The sequence below is a fragment of the Gastrolobium bilobum genome, unplaced genomic scaffold (genome assembly GCF_033153095.1).
Source record: "Gastrolobium bilobum isolate Gb01-03AN ecotype WA unplaced genomic scaffold, APGP_CSIRO_Gbil_v1 utg12205, whole genome shotgun sequence".
In the NCBI taxonomy this organism is placed as follows: Eukaryota; Viridiplantae; Streptophyta; class Magnoliopsida; order Fabales; family Fabaceae; genus Gastrolobium; species Gastrolobium bilobum.
The window spans coordinates 469,285-494,023 of NW_026899230.1; the positions used below are offsets into that span (position 1 = coordinate 469,285).

At 34.0% G+C, this 24,739-nt stretch overlaps 4 protein-coding genes and 1 long non-coding RNA gene across 7 annotated transcripts; 2 read left to right on the forward strand and 3 right to left on the reverse strand.

The window, feature by feature from the left end:
- Positions 1-114: 114 nt before the first annotated feature.
- Positions 115-3,400, reverse strand: LOC133288660 (uncharacterized). 2 transcript variants are annotated; one of them, XM_061486476.1, is made up of 4 exons: positions 3,300-3,400; positions 2,464-2,731; positions 1,786-1,952; positions 115-488 (listed from the first exon to the last, which is right to left on the reverse strand). In XM_061486476.1, the coding sequence occupies exons 2-3, from the start codon at positions 2,666-2,668 to the stop codon at positions 1,801-1,803; spliced, it is 357 nt and encodes a 118-aa protein (XP_061342460.1). In that variant the 5' UTR covers positions 2,669-2,731; positions 3,300-3,400; the 3' UTR covers positions 115-488; positions 1,786-1,800. The 2 variants fall into 2 exon arrangements, with proteins under 2 accessions (XP_061342460.1, XP_061342459.1); XM_061486475.1 differs by having other exon boundaries at positions 122-635.
- A 4,003-nt stretch (positions 3,401-7,403) lies between these two features.
- Positions 7,404-10,009, forward strand: LOC133288653 (peptidyl-prolyl cis-trans isomerase FKBP13, chloroplastic-like). The gene is made up of 5 exons (XM_061486463.1): positions 7,404-7,850; positions 7,960-8,052; positions 8,583-8,643; positions 8,730-8,798; positions 9,796-10,009. The coding sequence occupies exons 1-5, from the start codon at positions 7,509-7,511 to the stop codon at positions 9,858-9,860; spliced, it is 630 nt and encodes a 209-aa protein (XP_061342447.1). The 5' UTR covers positions 7,404-7,508; the 3' UTR covers positions 9,861-10,009.
- A 2,000-nt stretch (positions 10,010-12,009) lies between these two features.
- Positions 12,010-12,366, reverse strand: LOC133288639 (CLAVATA3/ESR (CLE)-related protein TDIF-like). Its single transcript, XM_061486450.1, has one exon. The coding sequence runs from the start codon at positions 12,364-12,366 to the stop codon at positions 12,010-12,012; it is 357 nt and encodes a 118-aa protein (XP_061342434.1).
- A 2,176-nt stretch (positions 12,367-14,542) lies between these two features.
- Positions 14,543-16,208, reverse strand: LOC133288674 (peroxidase 7). The gene is made up of 3 exons (XM_061486491.1): positions 15,906-16,208; positions 15,478-15,820; positions 14,543-14,949 (listed from the first exon to the last, which is right to left on the reverse strand). The coding sequence occupies exons 1-3, from the start codon at positions 16,206-16,208 to the stop codon at positions 14,543-14,545; spliced, it is 1,053 nt and encodes a 350-aa protein (XP_061342475.1).
- A 3,697-nt stretch (positions 16,209-19,905) lies between these two features.
- Positions 19,906-22,929, forward strand: LOC133288667 (uncharacterized). Of its 2 annotated transcripts, XR_009748384.1 has the most exons (4): positions 19,906-20,002; positions 21,016-21,318; positions 22,059-22,149; positions 22,670-22,929. It is a non-coding gene; the product is annotated as an uncharacterized LOC133288667 (long non-coding RNA). The 2 variants fall into 2 exon arrangements; XR_009748383.1 differs by lacking the exon at positions 19,906-20,002 and having other exon boundaries at positions 20,041-21,318.
- The last annotated feature ends 1,810 nt before the right edge of the window (positions 22,930-24,739 follow it).

The following is a 24,739-nucleotide window of genomic DNA, read 5'->3' on the forward strand; positions in this document are numbered from 1 at the left end:
GTGAAAACAATTCTTATCAGGCATCAGGTGCATCATCAAACATCTCATACCATCCAGATAGTATTACCTCATACCACAAGAATAGCCAGTTGAATCCAAATTAGTAAGATGACAATAACACATTACTCAAGTCAAAAACTCTAAATTAATTCAATGTGATTATGAGGATGGAGGGACTTTAAAAGCAATCAGACCTCTCATTAAAATTACATTTTGATCTTCTCAAAGCTACTAACATCTAGGACAACGTTTTCAACTGATGATAAACATCATTAAAGTAACATAAGGCTGGCAGGTTCTTCAAGTTCACATTCATAAAGGAACAAAAGACTGAAAACTACAATCATGAGAAACGTAAACCAGTCCTATCAAATTCCATATTTAAGAACAAGGTTGGTGCAGAAGTTAAACATTCTATCCTTCGTGTTCAGAGCGAGTCATCAACATTAACCACATCCCCAAACTAAAATTGTGTTGTACCTCAATACCTAAGTCAACAAAAAGGTCTTCAGCTCATAATGAAGAGATTTGAATGGTCTTCATGTATTTTTTTGTTTTTTAATCAAAATTAGAACAGTCTTCATGAGTCAAGCTAAAAGCACAGGAGCTCTTAACTAGCCCACCACCACCACAACCTACATTAGCAAATACAAAAACCAAGTATCAAAGCATTAAGTGTCAAACAGTCAATCCTCAGATCTCATACTGAAAAAATTTGCATGATGCTAAAACATAAAAGCTGTGCACTGTTAAAGATGTTCATGACAGAAACGCCTCAATCATTAATTACCAAAATAAAAAGCAAAAGGATATATACATATACATATACACAGACACACACACACATATATATGTATAAAAGATTAAGGAAATAATCAAAACTGAGTACTTCAGTTAGATAAACATTTTAAAGCAAGTTCCAGATTTGATACGCAAAGTAATTAAGACCAAGAACACTAAAAAGAGATATCCTAAAACCTCCTACTGAATCAGCCTAATAATCCTCCAATTTACCTAAAAAAGAAAGTATCAAATGCTTTTTTGGGTTCCCATTCCCAACATATTAAAAGTCTCAAGTTTTTCAGTACTTTCTGATTTAGACAATCAGGAGGATTTTAAAGTGATTCTTAGGAGTATTTAGCATTACTCCACTAGTGTTCCAGATAAGCAACTCTAATGCATAAGGAGTGGGATAGAGGCATAGAGCCAAATGCAGTGCAATAAGGAAACACTGCTAGTTCCAAAAACTTGTATCTATTTCGGCTACTTAATTACATGATTCACATTGTCAATAAGTACTAATGATAAATGCAGTGCAATAAGGGGAAACTGAATGTGGTAAAGAATTATGTCGGTCACATACTTATGCTAAGCAATTTTGAGGTATAAATAGCAATAAACAGCTTCCGTAGACATTTAACTATTTCCAGGCCTGAGGCTCATAGCATCATAGCATTGTGGTATGGAAGCAAGGATACCAGTGTTTAGGTGTTATGAGAAAGCCATTGGAGGTCTAAGCGTGAAATCTTGAGCTATATCAATTTCTGGAGCTACATATGTTTCGGAAATTGCAATGGTCATAACTTATTTCACTACTTACTAGATGATGTTTATTACAATATTTGTTTCAGTGTTAATTATTAAAAACTAACCATTTGAATAACCAGACATTCCCAAATATAAAACTGATGGTTATATTACCAAAGTAAAAGGTAAAATCATTTAATATGCAAAGGCAAGATACAATGTAAGAATTCGTGTTGGAGATAAATGAGATATCATTACCATTCACTGTTGGAGTTATATTTTACGGTTTCTTCCGAGCTTTCCCTTGAATCCCTTACCATGGCGTTTGCTTTTAGCAATTTTCAGTTTCTTTTTTAATTTCTTCCCTATTCCACCAACAGGCTTCAAGGAAGCCATGCTTTGACTGCCTTCAGCCATATCCACATCTGGCAAATTAAAAGCAAATACAGTACATTAAATTGTGCTTGCAAGGCAACGAAATGCCAATACATGATTTATTTAAAATAAAAAGTATAAATTTAGGATTCTTCTTTCACATAACAATTTTCTTGTGCAAATTTTCACCAGAACGTTTAGTTGATTCTCAGAGAGATCACAAACAAGAAGCAGGTTAAAGCAAAACCATCTTTTAAACTTAGTTCCAATCAGCATATTAGTGGCAGTTCACCAAATAGCATAGCTCCTCTGGAGTTTGTAAGAACAGAGTCTACAGACTTAATACCAGGCTAACAAACGCATTGCAAACAGGAACAAGGCAGTCACAAATAGTATTATCATCAACTTCACTCCATTTAATGCATTTTGACATATATACAAATAATATTGTTTCAAAAAACCAACATAAGATTAGAACTTCTCATCAAAATTCACATCAATCGATTCAATCCACAGATTCCATATAAACAAAGAAGCAGAAGGATGATATAAAGTAAATACCGGCGTTGGTGCTGTTAATGGAGGTGGAGGCAGAGGCGTCCATGGCAGTATTTGATGGGGAAGAAACAAGTAGCTTAGGTGCAGCAAGGGCAGCTTCTTGGGCAGCCAGCTTAGCAGCTTCTTTCTTGTCATAGTAAGGCTCAACAATCTCCCTCCGAATAGCCCTCAGCCTCTTCTCCCTCTTTGATCTCAACGACTTTGCCATTCTATTGTTCTCACTTTCACCTTGCTATGTTTAAATGTGGGGTTCCAGGGTATTCCTTAGACCCTGTTTGGAATTCAATTCATCAGTATTGAACAGCAAAATTTATTCAAATTTTAATGTTTGTAATCGATTTTAAAATTTATTCAAATAAGTTTCAGACGTATTGAACAGCAAAATCAACAGGTTATCAAAGCAGATAAAAAGCAAAAGCAAGAATCACACCAAGATTTTGAATTTTGATTGCCAAAGTTCTTTTTATTGAACAAAATTCTGCATAATAACTTAGCTGCAGTTTGGGTAATTAACGAAAAAAATATTGCGGAATCCAAAGTAGCTCTCGTATATGGTCAAATGAATGAACCACCCCATATGATTAATCAAACTAAATTACATTGGCCACATGTGGAAAACCCATATGTAGCCAACATAAAATTTTAGTAGTAAAGCAAGAGAGGAAAACCCATGTACCCAAAACCATATCATCAAACTTTACACAAACCAATCTTAAACTCGCTCAACAGTGTGCAAATTAAAAAAAAAAAAACACAAACACAAACACAAACACGCACAAAAATTGAACATGAAACATAATAAAAAGAGAAAGAACAAAATTACAACGTTGTTTCATTACCTGCTTTGGTTTGAGGAGGTAAAAGGATTTAAACTGCGGCTATGGACTCTGCTATATGAAGAATGAGGCGCGTGGTTACCTAGGTTACATATCAAAGGAACTGTGTAGTTTGTTTGTATTACTAATAGTCGAAACCTAAGAGGGTAGAATAGTCATTTGAATCTATGAATTTTTGGTCAGTGTGAGATTGGGTTGGGCTATTGAGATGGCTTGGATCGGCCTCTTTATTTTTTTTGGGTCAAATTTGTTTCAGGAACTGTATTAGATTAGGATTTAAAAAAAAAAAAATTAAGATAAAAACTCTTATAGATTTTAAAAAATTATTTAATATTGGAGGAATTTTAAAAATTTTGTTAAAAGATTTTTTTTACGATCAAGATTTCATAAGATTGAATTTTAAAGGATTTTAATAGAATTTATAAGATCTGAAAGGATAATATGGATTTATAAGATTTTAAAAATATATAGGTTTTTAACAAACATTCAAAATTACAAGAGTCAATAAAAAAAATAACAAAGAAATGTAATGTAATCAATAAAAAAAGTAAATACAATATATTTTTCTCAATCAGTACAACATAATATACTTTTTAACAAACATTCAAAATTACTAAGCAACAACTTTTCACATATCTAAAGTTATATTAGTCCTCTATGCATTAGCATTTTCTTGTTCTTGCTCTTGGGTTTGACCAATGGGTTGAAAATTATCTTCTTCATTTGGTATCAAAGCTATGCATATATGATTATAAGATCCAATTTTTTAATTATTAAAATAATTCTAAATTTGCATATAGAATCTAAAGTTCATGATAAAATTTCGTTTGGAATTTTTTGCAATTGATCTTAAAAACTTTGGGATTTTTGTTCTACAGGGTGAGAGTTTTCTAACCATATATCATATGCATATTTTCATTGAATATTCTCAAAAAAATTTGAATCCGAATTTTTAGATTTTATTACATGAAAGCAATGGCGGACCTGCTTGGTCGCTTATGTCCGCAAGTGCAGACATAAATCCCTGAATTTGTTTTTTTTAAGCATAGTAGTAGTAGTAGTAGTAAAGTATAATGTTGGTTAGATTAGGCTTTATTTGGATATATAATGAGGAATGAAATGGAATACGGTGGGATGCAATGAGATGTCATATATTTTATTGGATATTTTATGATGTCATACAACAAATTATACGTGATCGTGTCCTCAATGTTAGGCACGCTGCAACACACGATCACCTCGATATGCCAGAGGATATCGAGTCGTACCCTAGGCAGGCTGGATTTTATCACGTTGCGCGTCTGCGCAACCACGAGGTTGATGTATTATTATTATATAAGCTGCATTCATAGTTGGATGTTTTATAAATTTTGGTAAATTATTACTATTTCGTAAACAAATTGATCACTCGCTTATATCAGCCCTTGTTGAGAGATGGCGGCCAGAGACGCATACATTTCATATGTCGATGGGTGAGGTGACAATCACGTTGGAGGATGTTCATCATCTACTGGGGTTGCCCATGAATGGAGAGGTTATCTGTGACCGCGTTGGAGCCCATCCTTTCCAGCAGCTGATTACTGATTTGTTAGGAGTTCAGCCCGGGCGGCAGCGAGATTTTCACAAGAACCAATTGTCGCTGACATTTCTTCGTCAGAGCTTTCAGCATTACGCAGACTATGCTGGCACTGAAGCTAGCCGCATGAGATACACGCGTGCCTTGATCTTGCGCATATTGGGGGGATGTTATTCGTTGAGACTGCATCCAGCTTCGTCCCGACACGATATTTATTATTCCTTGACAATTTCCAGCAGACAAGGATATTTTCTTGGGGTTCTGTCGTACTTGCTACCTTGTACAAGGAGTTGTGCAAAGTCACATAGCCCAGTCAATCCGCCATGGGAGAATGTGCTTTATTATTGCAGTTGTGGGCATGGAAGGGGTTCCCTACCATCTCACCTGGGGTCCCTGAGGTCATTGACCCCAACGCTATATATGGAGTCAGGTAATTGTTTGTTTGCATTACCATGTTTTTCTTGCAATCTGTATATTGTCTTTGTTTTATAACTGCATATTGTGTCCATTATATAAATTGGTAATATTGTTTGCGCAATATTGTTTGTTTGAATCGGTTCACACAATGCAGTAGACTGCTCCATTTCGAAATCACCATCAACATCTGTATTCGATGAGTCGCTGTCAGGGACAAGACCTTCATCAACCTCTTCCTCGGAACTATTAGTACGCCACGAGGGATCATATATGTCATCGGCAGGAATCACATATAAAGGAATTGTTAGTGGGGGTGATGGTGGTGGGGGTGACACATGCATATCATCCGAATTTACTTGCAGCTCTCTGTTAATGTCTATGGAGTAACTGGTAGGGACAGAACTTTGAGTACTTGCCTCTCCACCAGTGTTTAGTTCCGCATACAACTCGATGTATGAGGACTCTCCATGCTGTCGAAATGCATCAACTACTAATGAGACATCTTCATCCTCGATAACCTCCACAACAATCCACTGCACCGGGTTACCAGAGGCGCATCTAGCAATCAGTCGAGACAGGGATTGACCCTGTTGTAATCTCCACTTCTTGTATATTATTTTCTTCAGCTCATATTATTTGCATTGGGGACTTATGCGGAACATCTTCGTATCTCTTTCAAACACTTGACCGTTTGGTCCAAAATATCTTCTCCCATTGTAATATAAAATGCATATTAAATCATTGCTACTCTCACTCATTATGTACTGAAATTATAAAGAATAACAAAAAAACAGTGGATCTTTCAAAGAAAAACGCAACAGAATGACAAAGTGTGTGTGGGAGGGGAAGGGGTAGTATAAATAACACTGAGTTTGTTGTACAGGCCAGCAAACTATAACTGTCGGTAGGTAGTTCGCTATCTTATGCGGTGAACTTGTAGGGAACTGCCACGTGGCACAAAGTTCATTACAAGGTACTACGAACTGTGTCAGTTGTTGCCACTTGGCATCTAGTTCGCTGGCCCATTCAGCGAATTATGGGGCTGTTGCCACATGGCACATAGTTCGCTTGGACCCTCAGCGAACTAGGTGCATGTCAGACACGTGACACACCTAGTTCGCTCTAAGGGGCAGCGAACTTGTCAAAGCTGTCAGCATTTATTGCAGCCAAGTTCGCTACTCCAGGTAGCGAACTTGCTGTCCACCAGGAACGTGACACATTAGCAAACAAAGTTCGCTGCAGTGCCTAGCGAACTTGCTCACGTGACATATTGAAAAATAATACTGTTGACATGTTATTTAGGTAAAAAAAAATTGGAAACAGTGACATTTTGATCACGGTTCCCGAAAACCGGGTTGTCTAATATCCCAATGCTGGTTTAAATAATACTTGTTTGACTATTTGATTTTTTTTTTTAATTTCAGAATTTATTTTTAGAATTAAAAAAAAGAATTTTCATTGTTCTCAAAATATTTCTCTAATCTCACTCCGCCCTCAGTTTTCTAGACTTTGTTCTAATGAAATTGAAGGTTTAATTTGATCTTCTACCGGATCATTTATCGTCCTCTCTTATTCAAGTATTTGAACCTCTTATATAATAATAATAAAAAAATTATATTAAAAATGAAATTATTTTTTCTATGTCAGGATAATTTTGGAGATTTGATATTTTTAATAATATAAATTATCTCTTGTATAAATATAAAATGGCTTTACTTATCTCATGTTGTAGGAGAGAATTTATTTTATGTTATAAGATAAATTAAGTGGGGCTCGCTAATTTTTTAAAAAAGAAAAAAAGAAATAAAAATGAGACACATCTTTTTATGTGTGAGTGTAATAGGAGAGATGAATCTTATGTAACATAAGAGTATAATTTTCCATATAAAATATGAGTTATGTAAAGAGCAAAAAAAAAAAAGGAAGATTACGGCACTTAAGATAATTTTAATGAGGGAAAATTGTTTCTCTCTTGAATAATATAACTAATGTCATTTCATTCTCACAGATAAATATGATTCATATTTTTATTTTTATTATCTTTTCTCTCTTTTATATATATATATATATTTTTTTTCACTTGTTTGAAATCATAGACACTTTTCCATTTTAATAAACATAATTTTGGGTTTGTGATTGATATTTTGAGCAGTACGACGGAACAATTAGAGCCACAATCAGTCATTCCTTCCTAGCGAAATCCGTGCCATATCCTGGAGATGAAATCACTGGCACCATATTCACTTGGGACTTGCCTGACTTCCCTGCAACCCCAAAAGGGTAGTAACTATTCATCACCTCTTCCATTCTCTGCTGTCCAAGTCCAACCACTAGTACTCTTACAAAATGAGACCAACCCAACCACCCAGTTCAAGAGAAGAGATGCAATAGGCCTTTCCTTAAGTTTTGGCCTTCTTCATAATTTCTTGCAATCACAACCCACGTCAGCTTCAGCAGCTGAAGCAGTTCCATGTGAATTAACAGTAGCTCCTTCAGGCCTTGCCTTCTGTGATCAAATTGTGGGAACTGGTCCTCAGGCTCTTAAGGGACAGCTTATTAAGGTTACCAATTTTTTTTTTTTTCACATGCATGATACACATGGTGTCTTTGGGCTTGGACAATTTGGTCATTTGTTGTCACTGTCTTTTGTTTTGACCAATATCCTATCAGGCACATTACGTTGGGAAATTGGAAAATGGGAAAATTTTCGACAGCAGTTACAATCGTGGCAAGCCACTTACGTTTCGTGTTGGTGTTGGAGAGGTATGTATGATAAATAATTGTTAAACTTTCATCCACTATAATTGGTGTATTCAGTATAGAAAGCTCTTTTGGGAATTTAATTGGTGTATTCAGAAAAGGGATTGCTTCGGAAGAATAGTTAATAAGAACCATAGATTAAATTTTTATTTTTTTGAAATATATAAAATCCTCGCGGCTTAAGTTTTTGGGTTAAATTGGTTCTTTATATGGTATCAAAGCCTCGGTGTATCGGGTTCGATCATCACCGCTCCACTTTTTTTCAAGTGGAATTTCTTTCTTTACACAGGTAAGTGGTCCTATGCATTGTCCACCCTTTAAGCCTAGTGGGCTCTCGTGTGGGGGGCGTGTTGAAATATATAAAACCATTAATGTAGCCTCACTGTCCGCTTAAGCTTTTGAGTTGAATTGGTTCGTTACAATTTTATTTTTATTTTTATTTTTTTGTTTGAATGAGCCCTTCACTGGAAACCACCCATGTACACTTCTGCATAGCCATGTTCTGGATTAAAAATTATTCATGAATCGAATAGGTCATCAAAGGATGGGATGAAGGCATTTTAGGAGGTGATGGAGTACCTCCCATGCTTGCAGGTACATTATTTTTAAGGGAAAAAAAAATGTAAATTCGTTGTTTTATAACATGCCAATGTAAAATTACTTATTCTTTTCTAACATAGGAGGGAAACGTACATTGAAGCTTCCCCCAGAACTTGGATATGGCTCAAGAGGGGCTGGTTGTAGAGGAGGCAAGTAAATTTTTTATTTTTATTTTCCGTTTTGGTCCTGCTAATCAATACTTTTACTTTGACATTAATATCACAAATTTCCTTATGTATTTGTGTGGAAATTAAAGATGAAATTTTGTTTGCTCTTGGTTGTTTTGCACTGTGTGGAAGTAGTAGGTCTTATAAAGATGAGAATGATTATATTGACAAATTTTTTTTTTACAAACTTACAAATTACACTATGTCTGTCCGACCGATAATACTTTATTCAAGAGTATCTTACCGGCCAGACATAATATAGTTTGTAAACAAAGAATTTGTAAATATAACCATTCCATAAAGATCATGTTAGTGTTTTAACTTCTATTGGTATTAATAGTTGTTGGAATTCAAGTGTGAACGACAAAATCTCACATGAGGAAAAATTGAGTTAAGTAAGACACGTATAAGTGAAAGGACCGGAAACCTAAAGTCTTAAAAGTTATGAGGTGAGATGTAGTGTTAGGTAATAAATGGATATGCTTAATTTGAGCGTGACGATTGGGGCACTAATGAAATATGCGGCAAGTGACATAACAATGCAGAATAGGAGAATAGATGGATTTATTGTCCGAAAAAAGAAGAAGAGAATAGATGGATTTAATGGCAGATCTATTTTCTGTTTTCTTTACCTGTCCACTTAGAAGGGCAGGAGATAAACAAGAAAATTACAAACTCATAATGAGAAAAAGGAATAAAGAGCATTGAGACCGTAGAAAGATGATTATAAAACAATATAATGGAACTTATATACAGCAAATTCTGTATAGAACCTTGAACCAAGGAAAGCATGTCGATCTGCACTAGGCTAGCTATATAAATCTAAATTAGTACTGTACCCGTGGATGTGTAGCAGTTGAACAGAATAGTAGTAATCGAAAGAATTATGCATTGCCTTATACTACGGAGTACTTTTTACACCTTTTTTCTGCATGAATTATTCTTCACCAAGCAGAAATTTATACCTAATTTTATGCAGGTTCATGTGCCATTCCTCCTGATTCGGTACTCTTATTCGATGTTGAGTTCATTAGCAAAGCCTGATTTACAAAGCCACGCGCGTCAAACTACCTTCCTTTTTCTTGGAGACTCGGGCTTAGATTTATATTGTTTTCTAATTTATGTTTGTATGTGTGACTCTGTGTGTGTTTTCAATCATACAGCATTTATTTACTTTTTTTTTTTTCTTTTCATTTCCCTTAAGATTTACATGTTTGGTGGCTTTGATAATACATCCATTGCAAAGTGATAATAATTTCACCCCCTTGGAATCCATCCATTGATTTCATGGAGGGGCAATTCTAAAATTAAACATTAAAGTAAAACTAGCATGCTAAATTCATGACTGAATCGGCCCAGGCGGGAAAAGGGGTCCGATTAATCCCAAGTCAAGCCATGTGACAATTATCCATATCTGACCCCAAAGTTTCTCTTTAGAATTCAAATCTTTCTTTTTCATATTGTCACTTGAGGCAACCCTCCATATTATGATTGAGTAGTTAATGTAAAGAATCAATCCAATCCAAAAACTTAAGTTGTTTAAGGATTTCTTTAATGGTTTATATTATATTTTAACATGTCCTTTTATACAAGAGAGTCAATTTGGTTTGAAAAATGGATGATGTATTGGGTTTAGTCTAAGAAATTTCACAAAGAAAATAAGGGATGACGAGGATCGAACTTGAAACACCGTGGTTTAGATACCATGTATCATGCTTTGTATGTTTATCCATTGTTGATTTTATAAACTGTATAACCGGAAGTCCGACAGTTACAAGCTCCAGGAGATCCGTACTGAAATTCCTCCATAGTTTAAACAAAGAAGATGAATAAAAAAAAAAAAAAAAAGGGAAATAACCAAATAAAGATTACAGTCGGTGAAAAAAAAAAGCTGTCAAAGCACTATGATTGCTTTTGGCAAAGCAGACAACCAGTTCTTTTCGACTCTCTTTTGTTTGACAAACATTCTCAAGAGCCTTAGTCTAACAAAAACAGTGACGTTGAGTCCTAATAACAAACTAAAGTGACAACACCCCCTTCAAAACAAAAGTGAAGACCAAACAATGCCTTTGCCTGTAGAGAAGAGCGTATTTCCTATTTCTGTGTTCATAACTTTATAATTGAACCTAAATTTTGGGTTTGAAGTTCACAAGGCATTGAATTTGGTTGAAAATGTCCTTCCATGAATTGCATCCAGTACATTTAACATCTAGTTTGGTAAGTAGAACTGTGACAAAATGTTTGAAACGTGAATGTGTTTCATCCCACAAAGTGTAAAAGGACAAGTTATGATGATTATCACTTTGGAACTTGGTGGCTTTATACCAAAATTTGAAATCATGATTCTAGAGTGTACAAATGTAGCTACCAAAAATCTAATACGTACACCATCTCCTAGACAAGCAAAGCCAAGAAAAATTAGCCAACAATTATTCCAATTAAGTTTGTTGTCAGTTTCTAATGATAAACGAACAAGATAGGGGGTATGTACTACCACTATCTAACAAGAGGTAACAGACAATGTACTGATATATATATATATATATATATATATATATATATATATATATATATAAGAATTGGGTCACCCTGCCACGGTTTTAAAGGAAAGGGACAAACGGTACTAAGGGAGTTCCAGAGAAAGTGATGAGGGTATTTTGGGATATTGAGGAAGAAGGATTTAGACCCTTCAAACACTACTTTGGATGCCAAATCCTTATGAACTTTTTCACGCAAAACAATGGTAGTTGAGGGAGGTTTCTGCCTCCTTTTCTTCAATTCCATTTCTCCTTTTATTATTGTGTGCAGTGAGCAACCTCCTCGTCTTAAACAAAAGCACCAAAAACCATTGCAAATTTGAATCATCATGTCTCTTGCCTCGTTGCTTTTTATCCAATAACATAACATAATGATAACAAATATAGAAGATCATATACACATATGCTCTCATGTTTAAATAATTGGTGCATGATCATGCTATTAATTTAAGAACAACAATTGTGAACAGAGACTGCACTGATATCAAACCTCCTTGATGCCTTAGAAATCCAAACTAATCCTTTTCAATAGGACAAAAACAAAACCCAAAAAAAGGAAAAAAGAAAAAAGAAAACTTGAAAGCAATGGGTGGCAGTAATTTTTTTTTCTTTTTCCTTTTTCTTTCTTGTGGATCTTCTTTCTTCTATTACTGAATTTACCTGTTTGAAATGGGGTTTGGACCACTGGGGACTTCATGTGCACTGGCATTGAAGATCTTGTTTTGCCACTGAAATGGTGGCCTTGGGGATCTAGAATGTCCTCTCTTTGGACCCTGCTGTTGATCATGAGCATGAATGCCTTTGTTAGCATCTCTTAGAGCCATATCCTTGGAATTTTGTGTACTACCACCTTCTCTAGCTGAAGCAGTTACCATGGTGTTCCTCTTCTTAGCACCCTCCTTGGTAGAAGTTAAAGGAGATTCTAGCATGGCCATAGTGAAGTGAGAAACTAGGAGCAAAGAAAAGAAGATGGCCATGCAAGTGGAGAAGGAAGATGCTGTATCACCAGCCATGCAAAACTAAGTGCCTTGTAAAAATCATCCAAGAAACGTAGCTGGCTAGCTTATTAGGTGTGTGATCAACACTTTAAAGGGATAACGGTTGAGTATGTGACTATGTCAATATGGTGAAACTTTTTGGAGCTCAAGGTGACAAAGAGAAGGTAGATTATTGTTTGGGGAAGATAGTGGGGCTTATATATGACAAACAAGTTAAACTATATATAAAAGATGGAAAGAGAAAATCTCCAGATTATATGAAAAGGGAAAGCGAGGATTGATGAATATATATATATATATATATTTTTTATAGACAAAGGCCTAAGCCCACACAAACAGAAAAGAAAACAGCAACAAAGAAAACCTAAAGATTACACACCATATCACGTGGTCTACTAACAGAAGCTAAATCAGCCAGCCGCAAAAGCCTAATGCCAGGAGGAGGATTTGACCAAACCATATTAGAAATCTGTTGTGGAGAATCTAAAATATAGTTGGCCAACCAATCAGCACAAGAATTCCCTTCTCTAAAGGTATGCCTGAGAGACACAGACCATTTCTTTTGCAACCATATCCGTATAGGAGTAATCAGATGACACTCACGGATTGCTACACCAGTATTGGATAGCATAGTGATAATACTAGCAGAATCACTTTCAAGAATTATATTACGGTAACCAGCAGCCCAAGCCAACTCCAAACCCCTCAGGACACCCCAAAGCTCAGCTTTAAAAGAATTACAACACTCCAACCTATAAGCAAATTCACCCAACCACGTACCATGGGCATCTCTCATCAAACCACCACAAGCTGCAGAACCAAGAATACCACGGGCTGCCCCATCAGTGTTAACCTTTATCATTCAAGGAGGAGGAAAATGCCAAGAAATATCAATGCTCATAGATCTTTTCTTAACAAACCGATTGGGAAGATTACAGCCAGCAACCTTAATATCTTCAATTAAATTCTGAATTATCCAATTTCTATTAGTAACCGAGAGCAAAGAGGACCCATACAAGACCTCATTGCGCCAATTCCAAGATTTCCAACAAGAGACAAAGAAACATGACAATCAACTAACAGCGCCATTATCATACATTGCCATTTTGAAATTCAAATCTAACCACACATACAAATCACCAAGAAAGAAACAATGCAAATAATTATATGGAATATATTTATTATTGAAAAGAATATTTTTATTATTTATAAATATCCATTTTCTTATTTTATTAGGATTTAGGTTATGGGCTAAGTCTATTAATATTTTTATATATTGTAATCTCTTATATCAATTCAAGTACAAACTTTTTTTTCAATTTTTTTTTCGTCTCTTGTTTTTCTATAATTTGCGTCGGCATATTCGACTTCTTTGTAATGAGTGGAAATGTGATTGCAACCAGGGCATTGCCATCTAGATCTAAAGTAAATATATATACTACACACACAGGTGGCTCACTGAGACAGGACATAGCAAATGATATCTAAATATACAGAAATTCTTAGGTAAGTAATAAAAAATCTTGCTATGTCACCTCAATCATGACATTAAAATTGCTATTAAAGTAAAATAGAGTGATAATTCACATAACTAATATGATCCACATTAATTTATACAAAATGAGAACTTTTCTTCTTCTTGTAAATAAATTCAATAAGTAACAAGGAGGCAACAATAAGTTGTAACAAGAAGACACCCAAGAGCCACAAACCAATGCACCACAAAATCTAGGACGGTGAAACCCTTACATATATATAATTTTTTTTTCATGACCTTTTTTTTTTATCAAATTCATTCAGAGTTACCGCAACTTCAATTTCACTATTTTTATTTTAAATTATCATTCATCTTTTAAGTCCTAATTACTATACCAAATTCAGTTACCAAAATTTTAAATCTCAATACTATTAAAAGTGAGAAAAAGGTTAACCATTTAAACAATTTCAAGTAGGGGAGTGATACGTTTACAACTTTTTTTTGTTTATAACTCTTACAACCTCAACTATGTTCTCTCGGGAGAACATTCTCCAATAGTGTTCTCCCGAAAAAACATAGTTGATGTTGTAAGGATTGTAAACAAAAAAAAGTTATGAATGTAACCTACCCTTTCAAGTATTAGTAAAATGCATGAAAAAAGAAAGCAGGATAAAGACCCTAGTAAAAATAGTTGAAAGCAGAAACAGAGAAATATCAATAAGCATTGACAAAATTGCAGTTGGTCCTAATTTCCCCTTCATCCTGGCCCGTGAGAACTTCAATGTTACCAAGCTTTGCCATGGACACCGCAAACTGGTGCTTGAAAATGTAAGGCGCGGAAGCTAATGCAGAAACAATGGGAGAAGTCCTTGGATCAGAATATAACAACTGATCTGTTGATAACAACCCCTTTTTCTTCTTGAGATTTATGTAGTACACAGGATCAAAGGCCCTTGGCGTTGTAGCATCAAGATCCACAACCTCTGAGGCCCATCTACACTTTCTTTGCAAGAAGTTGAGGTAATTGGGATCTATAGATGGGTCTGGTTTCCCAGTTCCTTGGTAGTTGTATAACCTATCTTGAATGGATCCACATGAAGCCCTTCCAATTGTATGAGCCCCTATCACATTATACATACATACATAGTTCATAATAATTTTACAAGAAGATTTTGAAGGAAATTGGTGCCAATTCATGTACTTGTAACTAATAAATATTTCTTTCACATTATATATATGGGTCATGGTAAATCACACTATTAAATCTGGGTTATTAATCCTACTTTTATCTATCGATTCTAATTTTTTTAATTACGTGATTCATTAAATATAAATAGATCAATGACCAAGAATAAGTGTAAGACTTTTTATTCCTATACCAGCATAAGAAGAAGGTGCATATATGGGAAGGATATTCTTACGTCAGTATAAGAATAAGAAGTCTTACATTAAATCATTATTGATTTGCTTCCATCTAACGGTTCAAATATTTAATAAACCAAACCGTTAGATATAAATAAAAATCAACATCCAAGATTAAAAGTGTAATTTACACTGTTATAAATAGAGTAATAATTTGAGGAAGATTTTGCAGGAAAATTAGTGTCAATCCATGTAATTGTAATTAATAAATGTTTCATTTAGTTTACCTGAGAGAACAACTAAGTCAAGCACATTCAGGCCCTTGGATTGGAGAAACTCAACCAAATAAGTAATGTTTTCATGACCCATGGGCACCATTTCAGCTTCCTTGGCAATGGAAACCAGCCCATCTTTCCTGCCATAGGGAACTGCCCAATATAGACCACCCAACTTAACAGTAGCATCCCTAGTAGCAGCAGTCAGAATGTCTGCACAAGAAACAGTCTTGGGGCAATTCTTCTCCAACTCTGCCTTGATATCATCAATCACTTCAAATCCTCTCAGTGTCTTGCTTACTTGTGATGTCCTCTCACTTCCATCATGGTTCAAAAGAATGGAGGCATCACATCCCTGTATGAATATAGCACAAATGAGCACTACACAGAATCAAAATTACCCACTTTTGGAGAGCATAAATATATTATTACTTATTTACCCTGACAGAGCAATCATGGAAATGTAACCTTAGGAGACTAGCAGCTAAAGTGTGATCCTTTTGAATCCATTCAATCACTTTCTTGTGCAGGATGGATTCAAATTGCTGACAACTTTTTTGGTAGTAACCAAAGGATAGGAGATTATCCAAGTTGGTTTCCTCTAATGTTGGCACTTTGAGAGTGTAGATAATATCCCCTGGGGAGGAAGTGAATGGCACATCATAATCTTGAGGAGGATGTGCCGAGGCTGAAATGGTGTAAAGAAGCAAAAGAATGAGCAATGAGAAGGGTGAGTTGGACATACTCACTCTGTGATATTAACCCCCGACACCAGAAATTGGTTGCTGAGACAACTTGGGATAAATGTTGAGGTTTAGGTGATTTATATATAAAGGAAGACTTTGACTTCAACATTGCGAATCTGTGATTATGTTATTAGGCTGGACAAACGTGGGATGCACCCATTGAAACATAGACGACATGCAAGCATGTAGCAAACAGGTTCTTTTGATTGATCGTTCTCCCACTATTATTCAATGTTTATGACTTGGAATGGCTGCATATTGCATAATTATCATTTGGTTTTATTGTTTCATTCAATGCATTTAATTGATTTAGAAGTTTGCCCCTTTTTGTGTGTTTGTGTGTGCCTGTTGGTTGACATTGACTCAAGTGTTTGTTAATTTTCTTCTTTTTGTTTTTTTTTTTCCCTTTTTTCTCTAATTAAAAAGTATGCAAACTAGTGGAGTCCAATCTAAAGACATACACTAAACCAATGTTATAAAAATGGACCGGTGATTGATGGGATATTGGGTCAGTGGATCATTGATCTAAGAGGCAACATGGGACTTATGTATGTGCTGATGTCTGCAATGGCAGATATTAATATTTTTTTATTTATTTTTTTCGGTGGATAAAAGTGATGATTTATAGTGTAGACACAGTCTTGTTTGCCATCAGCAACATTGGAAGGATTGAAGAGGAACTGGAACATTTACGTGGCAATAAACAAGGTGAACGTAAGATCTTTGAGAGGATACGATTACGATGTGTATAATGATCTCGGAGAGCCTGACATAAGTGACCCGTTTTTGGTGGCGACCAACATCCATATACTAAACGTTGCAGAATCGAAAAATCTTATTGCAAAACATGTATATCTCTCACATGAATTCACAATTCATTTAGTAATATATAGATCAATTTTTTTAAAATAAAATAAAAATATATTATTAAATAATAACTTAAGCTTTTCTAGGCTTAAAAAATTAAACTTATTTTGAATATAATCGTTTTATTGTAATAGCTTATTTAACTCTTGATTACTATTTTTTTTATGTTTAGTTGAAGTTTTTGTCTTTTTATTTTTTAATACATTTAAAATTTTTATTAAAAAAAAATTCGGGACTGCACCCTCCACTAAATATGCACACACAAATACAATTTTCTGGATCCGCCACTGCTAATAGGTGAGTTACAGGTTTAACCGTTTGATTGGAATTTTAAAAAGTATGTAATAAATATTATAACTGTGATAAAATATCTCAAGTGAGGAATTATATAGTGGTTGTTGTCTTTTATTTCATACTATGTCACAAGGGTTCAGGTTCAAGTTTTTGATTTTTTAAAAAACACCAAAATCAATTCAACCATTAAATCAGTCCGGGTTTTCATCGGTTAAACCTGGGTCGCAGGCAGGGGCGGACCGAGGGGGTGCTAGGGTAGGCGGTCGCCTCCCTCAAAATTTGAAGAATTTTTTTAATATAAGTATAATGCAAGAAATTTCTATTTTTTCTCTCTATTAATGTGAAGTAGTTTTCTCCCATCGCAGAGAGTTTATAGAGTTTATAAGATCTGTTTACAAATTACACTAAGTATGACCAGTCATACACTCTTGATCAAAGTATGACGGTCAGACACAGTATAGTTTGTTTGTAAGAATTTCTAAACGAAAAGCTTGTAAATATAACCTTCCCGTTAAATTATAGTTTAAACCTCAACTTGAAACTTACAGTTTCAACTTTTATTATGCTTAGATGTTAACACAAATCTTCCCATCCATGAATAAAAATAAGAAGTTCGAGAGTCTTATGAAAGAACGAACCTTATTCTTTCGATCCCTCTCCTTTTCTGATGATTCGTGACAGAGAAGGAAGTGAGGGGCAAAAGGGTTTTGGTGATTGTGCTTCTTGTCAATTTGTCTCTTCTGATTTATCTTTGACTTTTTTTTCTCGTTGGGCTAACAGTGAGTAAATAGAAAAAGAGGTTAAGAAATGAGAGAGGTCTTCTTTGAATTATCTATTTAAATATAGTAATTAGTTAATATTTTTTGTGAAATCTAAATCTTTGCTCTCTTCTCTCTTTTTTTTGGTTTCTTTGCATAAAAAAATGTTCATTTTAGGGGTTGAAAAGTTGTAGTTTTTTTTTTTCAAATTGATAGTAGATTTTACTGTGACATCTTTCACCTCTCTCTCTCTGTCTCTTTCTTTCTCTCTATAACAAGTTAAAAGAGTATTTATGAGTTATGTTCTCTGGATTGGTGTTTCGGCCTCATATATATTGTGGTTGAAGAGAGGAACAAATATTTAATTTTTCGTATTTTGACCTCTCGTATATTAGAGAGAAACAAATGTTTAATTTTTAGCCCCCCACAAAAAAATTCCTGGGTCTGCCACTGGTCGCAGGCGGGTCACTCGTTATCGATTCATATGCGTATATGGTTGTCCATGACTGATTTTTATAAAGGTTATTTTCTTATTGAGGTTGTTAATAAATAGAAATATAAGTATAAATGGCTAAGGAGGAAAGACCTAACTAAATAGTAAGTGAATGGATTACCAAAAAAAAAATAGTAAGTGAATGAGATGAAGGTGAGTATCGAAATAATGAGATCTTCTTCTGTGCATAGGTAGTACATACATCAGTCCCAAAAAAGGAAAAAATGTGAAGACTCAATGGGAGAATATAAAAAAAAAATCCCTGAATATGGCATTTCACTCAGCCATACTTTGGGCTATTTAAGAGAGAATATTCCTCTTCATGTTGTACTATATGGGAGAAATTAAGAAACCCAATGACAAAAACAACCGAATCGTATACCATGATAATTGAAGTCCTTACATGAGGAAAAACGCCGCTTATTGCAGCTGTAACAGCCCAGTCATGATGAGATCACAAGGAAAAACATATTGTAGTTTTGTAAAATCATAGATACATATTATATTTCTTGGTTAAAAAATTCATATTCTCGAAAGCATTTTAGGTGATGTTGATATAAAATAATGGAAAAATGTTTGTTCTTTTAAACGACACAATTTATATTATTTTACTCTTATAAAAAAATAGGACTCGTATCTTTATTTTTTCTGGTCAACTTTTTCTCTTTCTTTATCTATTTCTTTTTCTCACTCAAAATAACATAATTTTACATTCTTTAAAATGACATACACTTTTTTCATAAAACAATATCACTCACAAAGGAACTTTCTTATAGATAATGTCTAAGGTCAGAAGATAATATCCATCATAATTTAGAATATAATGAAGAGCATTATTTATGTCCTTCCTGATTAAAAAAAGTCAAAGTATATATATATATATATAATATATATATATATATATATATATATATATACACGAATCTTACAAGAAACAAATTTAATCTTGAAAAAAATATAACTATATATTATGAATAGTATATAGTTATAATATTAATATTTTTTTTCTTTTCTCAGAAGACTATCGGTAGACACATGACAGAGAGAGAAAAAATAATTTTAATATTATAACTATCTATTACTTATAATACATAATTATACTCTACAATGAGTAGATTTTTCTTCCTACAATTCTTATATTTCCCATATATATATTATGTGAATTGAAAACTGTTTCAAGTTCAGAAATGTACAAAGGTTTTGTCATATTCTCTTGGATAAGCATCCACAACGTATATTTTGTCATTTCTAATCATAATTAGTCAACCGTTGATTTATAGATAAATATCTTTACTCTCTTTCTCTTCTCTTGCTCTAAGTCTTTCGTTTGTGAGAGCGGACGTAAGGGTCATCGTTTTTATCTAGGGGCAGTTTCACTGGTCTCTCTCTTTCTCTCTCTCTATTGACCTTTTTTTTTTAATAAATTACTTAGATCTATTAGAGCTTGAGTTTGTTTATTCAATTATGTTTATCTCAATGACAGATGTTATGTCTTTGTTGTCCTTTTTATGGGAGTTTCGATTTTTCCTTTTTAGGGTTTTTTTTGTTAATTTCCCTTTAGTTGCTTATATATTGATGCTCTTGCAAGTAAAAAGAGTTTCGTATCTACTCGAGGAAGAGGTATAATATACTCCTTTAGCTATGACAATTTTTGTACTCGTTAATAGTATTTGGATTAGAAACAGAGCTAGAGATCGTTAATATAATGACCCTAACTGGTAAATCTTAGTTAGAGATTTAATTTAAGGATTTAAATGCCATAATTAGATTCAGTGAGCGATTTCGAGTATTTTGACTGTAATCATGACTATGTTATGAACAGTGCGTTCTGCCGGAGAATTTACAGTTTTGTGAATTAACCGGTAGAGCTTAAAATGAGCAAAATAATTTTAGGAACATAATTTGAAAATTCTGATGACAAATATGAGTTCAGAACGAAAAATTGTATAGTCTGGCACTTTCCGTGAAAATCTCGTGAATAGTGTTTCTACCGGGTATTTTGTACTGCTGTTTAAGCAACCGGTAGAGTCCAGAAATAAATAATTGATGAAATAAGAATAAGAAAGTCCAATATATGCCAAGCAAGTCAATATAGGCCCAAGAAAATGATAAGTTTATAAGTGTTAAGTTTTAAAAGTAAATAAAGTACAATTAGTGATTCACAGTGCATTTCGTCAAAAACGGTGCAGAAACCATACTGTGAATTATGAATATTGTTTTGTAATAGATAAAAATTAATGTAAATGATTTTAGAAAAATAAAAATATGTTCGTAGTTTTAAGTTAGTTCCGGGTCTATTTAAGTTAAAATACGCGATAAAAAAACATCCGATGAAAATGGCCACATGTGCCTATATAGCCTTGTCACTTAAATGAAACACTATTCATTTCAGATTTTCTTCTTCTCTCTCTTGCATGGCCGAGCTGCACATGGAGGGGAAGGGGCTAGGGTTTCAAATTTTCCTTCTTTGATTTCTTCATCATCCATCCACCAAATCCAATGACCCACCACATGAAATTGATTGGAAACCACTCAATGAATCCATTCCACCTATCCATTTGAGCTATAGTTGAGTGTGTGAAGAGTTATTCCTCCTCTCATTTTCGAGTTACTATTCATTGGAGGAGAAAAAGTGAGTTTTTGGATGGAGCTTGGCTTGGAGATTGCTCTCTAGGCTTTGTACAAGTGTTTAGAGGTAAGAAACCTCTATTTCCATGATATTATTTTGATGATTTAAGTTATGAAATTGATGAGCATATTTTATTGGGAAATAATTGATGTTAGAATGTGAAATTTATGATGGATTATTGTTGTTTAGGAAGTTATAGTGTTGAGTAAGCATCCACATGTGATATAAAAATTTAAAAGTCCTATTGCATCTTCCTCCTAGGTTTCGGCCATCATGGAGTGAGTAGGAGTTATTGTGGAAAAAATTATATATGTATTGTGAAGGTATAGTGTGTTGGAAATGAGTGAAAATGGATGAGTTAGTAAGAATGCCTAAGTAAAAAGGACTTGGTGTCTAAACTCAAAATAGGAATTTAGTGGAAGCATTCCTAGGTGTTTGCAAGTTGTAATGAAGTAACGAAAATGTATTGTAAAAGAGAAGGATCTTTGGAAATTCCCCTTATAGGATTCGACCTATAGGGTATTTAGGGATATATCTTGTACATTTTATTTTAAATAAAATGTGTTGTAATAAATTGTATAAAAGTGATGAGTTTTGAAGAAAAGTAGCATGATTTATGTTGAAAATTCCTAAGGGAATGGTTGATTAAATTAAAGAACACCAACGGTTATAAAGAGGTCTAGACTTGTGTATTGGCATAGGATTGGCAAAAATGCAAAGAAAGGAAAATAAGCGATAAAATGTATGCTTATGAAATAATTATGGTATTGCATCATTTTATTGATGCATTGTAAATTATTCTCTAGGTGTGCCTAGGGATTGAGAAGGATCGGAAATCTCTTGAAGTGATAAAAGTAACTTGTTCCACAAGTAAGCGAATTGGTAAAGCTTCAAGAGGTAAGCTCTATGTTTAAGGAGTCTTTTCCTGCTTGAGTGCTCCACCATGGTTAGTGAACTATGGTTGGACTGTATGACTGTGATTTAGATGCTTTGTATAGATGCATTCATATAGAGTTATTTGATAACATGATATGTTTTGCTCTGATATGACTTCTGTAATATGATTTCTGTAACAATCTCTGGCCATTGATTGTATAGTACCCGGATGTCCGCTTTGGGGTCCTCCCTCGGGACTGATGGTGTACGCCTCTGATATGTCTGGTTCCGCTTTGGGGTCCTCCCTCGGGAACACGTGCGTTGACTTCCGCTTGGGGTCCTCCCTTGGGAATGACGGCGCACATCTCTGATATGATATGGATATATGCTCTGTTCTGTTATGATATCTGTTATATGTTGTATTTGTATACTCTGTATCTGACTTTCATGCAGGAGTGAGCCAGGGGTATGGAGAATTCTCTATAAACCTGGAGCTTACTGAGATTTGTAATCTCACCCCTCTTTGTGGACATATTTTCAGGTGCCCAGATTCCCAGTGAGTCCTCACTAGGCAGGGACACGACACGTGGCTGAGGCAGTTGACAGACCGGATTTTGAGTGGCTGTAGGCTACTACCTTTTTGGAGTGTTTGATGTATTTTAGTATTTTCGCATTTGATGGATCATGATATTGATCCTTTATTTTGTATATGGCCTGTATATGTTTTGTACACGTCTGTCGCTTTGATGCATGTACATTTGGGTATTCAGGCACGTTATGTGATGAGGTAGTATTCAGATATGTTTACCTGTTGGATTGCATGCTGTTAGATATAGTGGCACTGAGCCAAGTTATGCATGCGCCCATGGATGGGCATTTGAGTATATTTGTATAAACTGTTTATCAGGAAATGCTTCTGTGTGGGATTGGAAAATCCCCAGTTGTCCGATTTATAGAGGAAACTCTGCCCGATTTTCGTTTACGACGAATGAGAATTTAAAAAGAAAAAGAAAAAAAGTTAGCTCGTATTTTCAGAAGTTAAGTCTTCCGCTGTTTTCTGTTTTATCATATGTATGTTAATTGAACCGGCTCGAGACGGGGATGTTACCGTTAATTAGTTCAGAGCATAGACTATATTTATTTATTTTATCCAGATTTACATATTTTTTTATTTATAAATGTCATTATTTTTTTTTGTTATAAATTAATTTTCTTTCTTGTTAGTAACGTCAATCATTTTTTTCATCTACTTAATAATACATATTTCCAAGTTAAATGGATCACTAAGTTAAAATTTACACTTTTAGTTATGTTATGTCTCCCTAAAATATTTTCACTGTTAAAATTTACACTTTTAGTTATGTTATATCTCCCTAAAATATTTTCACTATAATTTTTATGGAAAAAATATTTCTGCTTTTGCTACATAAATTTTTCTTTTGCAACAAAAGCAGAAATATTAAACCCAATTTTCGTAATAAGAAATAAATTATTAAATGAAAAAGTAAATGCAGCCAATTCTTGAAAGCATAAAAATATTCAACATTTTATTCATTTGACAATATTTAGAAAGATTATTATTATAAATGATTAAGATGATTTAGAACTATTCTTACACTTTACATATCTCAACAACTTAGGGGTTAGTTTCAATGGATCAGAAAAATTTGACGTGTTAGACCAGCACTCGCTTCCTTTATTTGTTTGTATCTCTTATCACTAAAATTGGACACTCTAATTTCAAGTACATTTAATGTATTTGGGGTATGATGATTCCTATGAATATTCTATTATCGATGTGGATAGCTAGTATGTAATTGGATTAGTTAATCTACACCCAAAATGTTTGAACATTACCTAAATGCAATACTAATTAAACATACATATACACCACTGTTTGCACCCATTAGTTATAGAAGTTATTCTATCATGACAAGATGTTCAAATCACGCAAGGAAACTTTACTATGGATAAGAGTTACATCTATAACAATCAATAATACATAATGGTAAATTTTGGTTTTGTTGTTTAGAGTTTCTTCTCATACAAATTTAATTTTAAAAATAAAAAGTTAGAATTAGTCTAATGATTATTCTATTTAAATAAATTAAATAAAACTGAAAATTAAATTTTGAGATAATTAAAAAAAAATCCCTAATTCTGAAATATAGAAATAGATATCCATAATAATTAGAGAATATAATTTCGCATAACTTCTTGTTGTCTGTCACGGGAGATCTTTGGGGCATGACATGATCAACCAAAATATTCCTATTTGTTTCTTAAAGAAACCAAGCCAAACCCACCACACCCTTTTTTGTGAAATGCTGCAACAACAACATGGAAATTGATTGGTGAACCATACTCGAGAAAGACTAAATATATATTTTGGATAACTACTTTACAGTTAAGATATTAAAGGGTATACCATAAGATTTCAAAAGGGAGGGACCAATTAGGAAATGAAAAAGGTTCACATGCAAGACGCATATACAGAGAAGCTAGGCGTTATTATATATCCCAAGTGATAGAGGATAAATACGAACAACAGGCCATACATGCTATGAATCAAAACAAAAAGAAATAAAAATGAATGAACAAGTTGTATAAG